This window comes from Gastrolobium bilobum, unplaced genomic scaffold (assembly GCF_033153095.1).
Source record: "Gastrolobium bilobum isolate Gb01-03AN ecotype WA unplaced genomic scaffold, APGP_CSIRO_Gbil_v1 utg9112, whole genome shotgun sequence".
NCBI lineage: Eukaryota > Viridiplantae > Streptophyta > Magnoliopsida > Fabales > Fabaceae > Gastrolobium > Gastrolobium bilobum.
The window spans coordinates 201,198-210,957 of NW_026897171.1; the positions used below are offsets into that span (position 1 = coordinate 201,198).

General features: G+C 33.0%; 1 protein-coding gene across 2 annotated transcripts in view; it reads right to left on the bottom strand.

Moving 5' to 3' along the window:
* The window catches only part of LOC133304679 (rRNA biogenesis protein RRP5), a 43,744-nt gene extending 38,196 nt beyond the window's left edge, over positions 1-5,548 (bottom strand). Inside the window, exons 1-11 of one of the 2 annotated variants that reach the window (XM_061504734.1) lie at positions 5,286-5,548; positions 4,992-5,197; positions 4,338-4,478; positions 4,004-4,174; positions 3,473-3,572; positions 3,244-3,362; positions 3,022-3,144; positions 2,832-2,903; positions 1,784-1,876; positions 733-846; positions 472-594 (exon numbers count right to left, since the gene is read on the bottom strand). In XM_061504734.1, coding sequence (XP_061360718.1) covers positions 472-594; positions 733-846; positions 1,784-1,876; positions 2,832-2,903; positions 3,022-3,144; positions 3,244-3,362; positions 3,473-3,572; positions 4,004-4,174; positions 4,338-4,478; positions 4,992-5,197; positions 5,286-5,475 — 1,452 coding nt within the window. In that variant the 5' untranslated portion in view covers positions 5,476-5,548. Of the gene's footprint in view, positions 1-471; positions 595-732; positions 847-1,783; positions 1,877-2,831; positions 2,904-3,021; positions 3,145-3,243; positions 3,363-3,472; positions 3,573-4,003; positions 4,175-4,337; positions 4,479-4,991; positions 5,198-5,285 lie in introns of those variants that run through there. The other variant, XM_061504735.1, reaches the window with a different exon arrangement.
* Positions 5,549-9,760: the final 4,212 nt, after the last annotated feature.

Sequence of the window (9,760 nt, forward strand, 5' to 3'; positions counted from 1 at the left end):
CCCCTGGGAGGATCATTCATAGTTATTCATCAATGCTAAGAGGGTTGATTACCTTCAAATGCACTAACGTGTGGCACATTTTCATCTCTCGGAAAATGAGTGTAACTTTTCAAAATAAAGAGGGCAATGTAATATGAGCATCTCTCGGGAGGAGAGTGTAATTTACATTAGAATTTATGAAACATGACTTAATAAGTATAACATATCTTGTCCTTATACCAAATTTGGCCAGCTAATAAGGGAATCATATATAAATAACAATCCCCCTTGACCTTGACAGCTTAATGATGTTGAATGCCAAGCCCAATATTTGTTTGATTTAACTTCTAAACTATTCTCCAAACAAAAGACCTATGTAAGGTGATAAGAATGTGGTGCAAGTGAAATACCAACAGAAAAGAGAACTACTGCAATCATTCAATTACAGATGCTTATCATATTTAAGAAATTAAATGAAAGTAGAATGACAACCTTCAAAACCCCTGTAGCAAGCCCTTCCAAATGCCTTAACCCAAGAATACGAACTCGAACATGATTTCCTGCCTTGAACTTCTTCTCAAGCTTCTGGATCTCCTCTTCAGCAATATCAGATATCTGTCAGTAATAATTTCAATTATCATTCTCACTTTGCCTGGTGGGTTAAGGCTTAATTGTTATTCTAATGTTTTTGACCATTCAAAATTCATATTGTAAAAGGCCTGCATCATCAGAACTTGTTCAGAAACAACATACACTGACAAAAGCTGGAGTTGACTCAGGAATTGATGGAACTTCAAGCAATAGTCCTGATCCTCTATCCACCCTGACAACTTTTGAGTTGTCATATATATCTCCAATTTTAACATGCTGAACAGAAAAGTCATTTCATCAGTCTCTTACATGGTACACATGATCATTAACTTGTATAAACACAATACCAACTTGGCAAATTATCAACAAACAATGTTGTCAGAAGAGGGGGGAAGAGAGAGAGATTTTTACAAAGAGAAGAAAAGCCTATTTCAAACTATACAAGTAACTTAGCAATGTGGTATTAAATTACTGCTTATATCTGATCTGCTATAGCACCTAACACAAACACCATTTAACAAAGCTTTACACAGACTTAGAGCCTCCAAACTATCAGGGTAGGGGACAAAAACTAGTCAGAATTCCTACATTCATGTGATTATTAGAATCACCCCATCACAAAGATTCAATGATGTTTAAAAGGGCACCATTTCTTGTGTAAATTTCAAGGCATTCTTTTAGGCTACACACCTGACTAACATAAATAATAGAAACTTCATAGCTATGTAACTTGTACATAGGGAATTGACTGTATTTGATAAATTGGTTCGAGAGAAATGACAGACTATTCTAGTACAGACCTGTTCGAACTTTGAACCCTTCACTTTTGTAGCATACAATTGATTTTAGTATTGTTTTGAATGCAATGCTAGTTATTGTCTCGGAGTCCTACTAATTATATTAAAGAACTTGGATATTTTTCTTTAGTTAATGAATTTGTTGTTTTGTCATCTAGTTACGCAACGAAATTGGTTGTATTTTTTTTTAGATATATATTATCTTTTCCTTTTTTTTTGCTAAGTCGAATCCAAATCATATTCTGTGATCAACAACAATCTAAATTTGGAAGCACTAGACAAGAAACACAAAAGTTAACAACATGGATTGGTTATTACAGCAGGAAAGAGGAGAAAAAATAGTTACAGAATCCATTCCATGGGATGAAATATCCCATCCATAGAGCACCAACAACATATAAGACCACCATACTTACAGAGGGAGGGGCCTTATTCTGAATAAGATGAGGATTCAGCGTCAAACCAACAGCTCTACTTGATGGATCAATGAATAATATCCGAGAAATAACCTACATAAGAGGCAATAAGAAAAATTGAAATGTAAATTTCAAAGGAGATGACTTGCAATATAGCACAAAAGACAGCATCGGCTGAAAACACAAATCATTTCTCGAACTCAATGTGTGTTGATGTCTATCACGGTTGAGAAGTAAATATGAAGCTACAACCAACATGATGATGCATTATGACTGCAATCAGAAATTCAGCAATGCCAAACCAAAGAACTAATAGGTACACAACTAATGACTTGAAAATAAGAACTTGAAAAGAAGATTTGTATATTATTGAATTGTATAATATCTGTACAAGAGCTCTCTATTTAAAGAGTACTGAAAGACCTAATGGGCTAAGCCCAAAATACACTTCTAAAGTATTCTAGCTAATACAAATAAATTGATAAAATTCTAATATTTACAACATAATGTTTACTTGGGAGGGGCGGATCGGAATAAAACAAGGATAATTTCTTTTGATAGAAAGAAAAAAGAAACTTTCACCAAAAAAACTTGTATCTTAAATGTGTGCGAATCCACTTTTATTTATAAACATAATGAGCATGTACTTAAATTATACAGCCCTAGCACCAGTTAAAGAGAGAATTTGGAAGACCTTTAGACTGCGAGAACCTTCTAATGGATAATGGATTGCTTGTTTTACACTACAGTCAAATTCCATATCATTTTCAGCTGAAATGGTGTCTTTGTCTCTCTTGAAAAAGAGAGAGATAAGAAAGATGCTAATGCAAACTATTACTAAACATGCAAAGGCATCAGAAAGATTTTTCCACTGGAAAATCAGATTATGCATATGTACCTGAAAAAAGCTTGGCACTTAATAACTTACTAAGTTATACTCAAAGATCTTGCAACAGAAGTATTTCAGTACATAAAGCAAAAAACAGCGATACAATTCAAGAAATTGGGTGTGATAAAAGTTGCATGCAAAGGTGGAATTCAAAAGTACCTTCTGAGATTCATTGTACTTCTCCTTCCAGTTTGTTGCAGGATATATATTTTGTAAATGAAACAGATCAACCTGCAGTAAAAAGATTCCAAAAATTAATTTCGTGAAGGCATCGGTTTGGTCAGGATAATTTATTTACTCAAAATTACATTTATGCATTCTTATTACAACAAATGCAGTATATACTTACAGTTCCAGTGAAGTATGTGAGAAATGATAACATAACACCATTCTCGAGGATTGACTTCACACGGGCATTAACCATCATTCCTGGAACTAGAAGATCAATAGAAATACCTCTGAGATCCTTGTTCTGTATCAAATGCACAAGGAAAAAACCAATCAAAAGGGAAAGTGGGAACCATAAAAAAGACACCAAAAAGACAACATAATGAATACAGAAGAAGCATACCACACTTTTGGACATTGTATCAGGGTCAGAACTCAAGTAAACCACTTTACGAACTTTATCAATGCTCCTGACCAAACCTTGCAGAAGTTGTCCAATTTTTAATTCACTGCCCCGGCCTTCTACAGGCATTTAAACAAAAGAAAGGCAAAGAAACCATAAATTGAGTTTGGTTTAACCATACCAGACAATATGAAGCAACTAAAATTCACAACAGTTGAGTTATGTTTACCAGTAGAGCTATTTATTGGTAAGAATCCCATGAAAGAAGGCAAACCAAAATGAAGAATGTAACCATGGTCTTCAATGCTTTTCACATATGCAGCAAGGACCTGTATATATGCAATGTACAAATAAGTAGGCACAAGCATTGTCAATTGATACCTAGATCCATATAAGTTTAAATGCTTAGTACAGATACAAATACGGATGCCTAATAATTCGAGATTAGCAAACAAACTGGATCTCATATGCTCGCAAAAATCGACCGACCCCAACTAATTTGGTATAAAGGTGATGTTCATGTTGATACTTAAAAAAAAAAAAAAAAAAAAAAAAACTGAGCTAAAGGGTCATCACAGGGTTACTTAAAAGTTATTGAGATTATTCTTATAGATGACTTTTACCTTGAGATGCATATAGCTGGCTCCATGTATTACACAATTGACAACCCCAATTAAAGGAGAAAACTAAATCCTATTGTAGATGACCAATAAAAAAAAAGTTTACAACAAATAATTCCATACATAAAATAATGACATACCATGCCTTCCTGAACAACATCCAAGTTGAAGTTCTTGTGCAACAAAGAGAGACGCAAAGAAAGCCAAACTTTCCGACTTCCTTTCTCTTTCTTGTCATCATCCAATCTCAACACAACACAAGAAACCAGCTGCCCAACACAAAATACACTAGAAAGGAAACTTTCCCCAACCTGACCGAGAGAGAGACAGAGAGAAAGTGAGCTCAAAAACTGACGGGTAAATAACAATAGCAAAAAATAATTACAAAATTGTGTTGAGCCACTAATTAAGAGAACGTGTAAGGAGAGTGAGAGGCAATCCAATGCGAATTTGACAGAAAAGCTTATTGCAAACCTCAATTGTGTCGTCGAAAATAGGATCCAATGCATCTGAAGCATGAACTAAACCACGTAAACCCCCAGGTAGACTAACTACAAGGTCTTTATCATTTACTTCAGCAACAACTCCCCAAAGCTTCATTCCAGGAGTTATATTCTGGCATACATACAAGAGTGGAAAGTTTAAGCACAGCACATGCACAGACAAAAAGAATCCTAAGGCATGATGTCAATCAGCCAAATAAGAAAAAGGGCTAAATATTAAAAATAAGACTATAAGCCTATTATAAAGCTCAATTTGAACATCCCGATTGTAAAATTGAATGAAAATTTAAAAATTTTTTTTTTTTTTTTTAGCAGTTATTTTAATTCATCATGACATAAAACATACAAATTCAACCCTCAATCACGAAACCAAAATTTTCCAAGTTCTATATATATAGTGATTTATACAGATGCCATATACCATGGCAGTTCACTAGAGATGTGTTCTTTTTCTACGAATTACATGTTAAATTTCATCTCTACAAAGCAGAATAACTCATTCATCACACTTAACACAAAATATATCAAAAATAACCAATAAGGTGATAACATTAAGGTAGCTATCAAATTAAAATAAAATAAATAATCAACACGCATCCTCCATTCTAAACTTGCTAAACCTTACCTTGAGAGTAATTTTATTCACACGCCGCGGTAGTTTTCCGGCAATAACATCGCTGGAAAGCAAGCCCCAATCATCTGCGGGTTCATTACTCTTCCTCAACACATTTTTCCCCTTCTTATTCTTCTTCGTCTTCCATGATTGCTCCTCATCCCCAAACTCATCATAATCTTCTCTTCCATTCCTTCGCTTCACAAAAAATTCTCCCCCTAACGGAAACAACACAAGTTCACATTCAATCAAATCCTAAGTTACAAAATAAGGGAAAATCAAAACCGTGTAAAGATCATTCCAAACCTCTGGGGAAATCGGGAACTTCGTCTTCGAGCTGCAAAGCGAGTGCTTCAGACTTAGCGGCGGCGGCGGCGGCGTCGTTTTGCTCCCTCCTGGGTTTGAATATTTTCTTCGAGGCTTTATCCATTTTTGGCTTGTCAACTGAGTCCTTATTCTTGTTCTTCTTAAGCGATTTTTTATCGTGTGGTGCCATATCTATTGTTTCTTAGATTCAAGAACAAGCTTGTGCTTCACTTGAAGGTGGAGAAGGAGCAGGGTTTAGAAATGGTTTTAGGTTGGGAAGAAGGAGGCATAAAAAGTGAGTGCAAGAACACAAGTGAACACATATAACACAATGGGCCACTAACCCTTGTCCAAAAAGCCTAGTTTAAACAACTCACAAAGCCCAGACCCAAGCCCGCTCCAGCAAATGAATTTAAGTAAGCCCAGACAGTTATTGTTGATTTACCGGTTCATCAATTAAGACCAAAAAATTTGTCATTGTGCAGCAGCATGGGAAATTTTTCCCATTTTATGTGGGTCAAAGGCGCATTGGGCGAATTTGATGTAGCATCTAATATATTTTTTAATGATAATATTATTATTTAAAATTAAATATACATGATATGACTTCAAAAAAAAAAAAAATTATTACTTTTGATTTATAATTTGAAGGGCAAATTATATAAAATCACCTTGTACTTAGGTTTTTTTTAAAGGATCAATGTTTTTCATGTTATCGAAGATAATTTTATCTCTTACACATATAAAAGTGTGTGGGGCTATATGAAAAGAAGAGAAAAAATAAACACTATTAAGGGTAACTTGGATGAAAAATAACACAAGGAGATAAATGATAAAAAAAACCATAAAAGAGTAAGTGATTCAAATAAAAACCACAAGGAGTTATTTGAACTTTTTCCTTTTATTTATAAGAAGCCCCACTGGTGGAGCTCTTCAAAACCTTATTCCTTTCTTGCCTACAGAGATAGAGATCTTTCTCTTGCATATAGTTGTGGCATATATAATATACCTTACAACAATCTCCATATACCTGAACCATTAATTACCATATCCATCTCACTTAAACTCTCAGTATTTTTGAAGTTTGGTTTGTTGATCTTCCTTTCATTAATAAAATGAGATAATCGCACACTGTGATTCAATTGATAATTTAAATTATAATAGACTTTACACGAAGTAGTGTAAGATTAAAAAAAAATGCCTATGCAGATACTGTATGCCTTTCTTAAAAACAATATTTAAACTTTAATTATTATAAATATAATAAATTATTATTTTTTATCTCCAATTATATATTACATTTAAAAAATAATTAAATGATTAGCGTTAGAAGCAGTAGACCAAATATACAACAAAAAACCTATGTTTGATCCCCATCAAATATATCTTTGGAGAGGGGCAAAAAGTTTTAATTATGATTAAGATCTGACTTGGAATTAGTCCTACAGCCAACTCAAAGAGTTGAAGCTTGAGGGGACATCCAGATCAAAAATAAAAATACATAACAGATTTTAAATATGCTAGTTAGGATTCCTTGAACTAAACATTGATGAAAATTTATGCGTAATAATGACTACAAAAGTTGCGTAGGTAGCAATTTTACAGGCTCATCTACGTGACTCACATTCCAACTTAAACACCAATACAGTGGCCTATATTTCCTTTGTAATCATCTACTCATCATTTAACTGAATAACTAAAATCATCAAAGGCTTGTCTTTCTCTAGCATTGCACATATGATGCATTTACCTCTAATCTTACAAGCTCTCATCCATGCACTTAATTTAAGCTGCAGAAGGTGATTACTATTAGTATTGTTAGAACCACTAAATTTACAGAGGGTCTCGGACCAAGATTCAAATCCTATTTCTTGGTGATTAAGGAAAATTTGTAATATTTAGTTCGAATGCCTTAACAAACCCAACATCTTCCTCTTTGGAACTCTAGAATGGAAGCAAGTTGAATAATTCAAAACTAAAGCAGTTATGACTTATGAATCAAGCCAGAGTACTCCCAAAATATTCTATTGCCTTCCTCTTCACAGATTCAATTCGTTCTTCATCACTTGGGGACTTCTCATAATCAAGAACTGCAAATCAAGAAAACAAAGTCCCCAAGAAGTCTGATAGGAAAATTGTTGAGTTTCTGCTTTTTTACTAAAGTCCAAACGAGCTAAGAGTATGAAAAGAGCCCAAGAAACATAGAGTCCAATGAGCTTAGGGCTAAGGTTTCTTGGAACCCTTATAAATATTATCACTTAAGTCATCAGCCTCATAGGTCATTGAACAGAAAAGGTAAGCTCAGATTTGAAAAGGTGCCCACACACTTTCTCTTCTCCCTCGAGAGATAGCTTGGAAGGTTTACCATAGAGTAGAGAGATCTGTTCGAGTTAGAGAAATTTGTTTGTATTATGATGCAGAAGAGAACAGTACGTACGTGAGTTCGTGCTATGACGCAAAGGAAATGAATTCGTGAAGGGAATCATACACAAGGTTATTCTACGAAGACGGCGCATCAAGAGGTAATTGTGAACGAGGATGATTCGGTAAACATACCAATGTACCAGGTTTTAAATCGCTTAAGCATAAATCCAATAGTTCCTATAATTGGTATCAGAGCCTTGGTTGTACATTGGTATGTAAATCTAGTTTTACTATTCATGTAATTAGTTTTGCTTCATAAAATATGGCACCTAGGGTTCTATATTTGTTATTATAATTGGCATGTGTATCCTTTATAATTCTTTCTATAAAAATTGATACTTTTATTTGGTTTTTGACTTTAATCCATGGTAAAGATTTGAATGTATTCTCTTGGGTTGTAATAAGGATGCCAATCTCATATGATTAGGTTTTCTCCTTGATTTTTATTTCAATTTTTGTATTTATTTTATTGTATTACAAATCTTATCTTATTATATAGAAAGTAGAACCAAACTTTGGAAAGTTTGCTGACGTGTCGCTTTCTCCTTCATTCTCAGCTTTGTGTTCACACTGGAGGATAGTTTGAAAAGTTACTTTATTTGGAAAAAAAATTTATTTCATAAATAAAAAATTCTAAAAAGGAGGAAGAGTCTCTAAAATTATAAAATACTTGGTTTCAGACAACTGTATTAATGACCTTCGAAATTCGAAATTTAAATTTGAAATGGGTGGGAAGAATAATTCAAAATATATAGTGGAAGACACATATATTAATGATCCACTACTTTCTGCATGGGTAGGTGGAAAAGTATTAATATCTCATTACTTTTTGCATTAGTAAGTGGAAAAGTATTCAAATTCAAAATTTAAACTTAAAGGTGGGAAAAGAGGTCAATATTAATATCTCACTACTTTCTGCATAGGTAATTGTTAACCCCATTAATATCCCACTATTGGGCTTAATTATTTAAAAACAAAATTATTTTGTGTATAAATAGGATATGTGTTATTGGGTCTTTTCATTTGGTAATTAGCTTTTGTGCATATGTTTCTTCTCTTCTCTGTCTATTTATCTTCTTCATCTTATCAAGTTGTTCTTCTATTAGATGAACATGTAATATTTTTCATTTTTTTGTAGCACTATTTTAGAGTAAAGCTGACGGGATGATTTGGAATCACTAGAATATGTATTTCTTTACTTCCTCAGAGGAAGGTATGACATTCTTCTCTATCTTTTTTTCTTCTACAAGTATTTTTTTTCATAACACAATATTGTGATATGCTTTTTTTTAACTATTGTATGTATGCGTTTTGTAGGGTGGAAGAATCCATGCTATTGTCAAGTTGTTCTTCTATTATACTTTGTGGGAGCGGTATGTAGATCAAGTACTAACTTTGTTGGCAAATAATCAATCTCCTCAAAATGTTGAAAAAAGATTTCAGGGATATTTTTTTTATAATTTTTTCTCATTTTATGCTTATGTTTCAGGGTTATCAATGAGGAAAACGCGAAAAATGCATAATGGTGAAAAATTAAAAGATCAAGACTTTATAATAGTGAAAGCAAACAATCTACCACAAAACCAACATCATCAATGAAATTAAGGTTAAGAAGAAGAAGAACGGTTTGTGAGTATATTAAATGGAATAAGAAGATATGGGTTACTCTCTTTTAGTTTTTCAATTTTGATTTTTTTATTTGTTATTTCAATTGCATATGTTTCGAATCAAATTTCATTATATTTTTTTTAAAATTTTAATAAGATTAAAACTAAAATGATACGTTTTTAATTTTTTTAGAGTCATTTGTAATATGTTCCTCTTGTCTTACACTACAATTCGAGTTGTTTACTTTGTTCTGTTAATCAATTATCGTTAATGTAGATAGCACCCCATTTATGGTATATGTTACTTACAAACAGATTTTTTTTTTTTTTTTGATAACAACTTACAAACAGATTTTTATGGTATATGTTACCTACAAACATATTTTAAAGCACGCATAGTCATAACTTTCTTAGAGATGTAACTCATAGTGAGTGCTATATTAG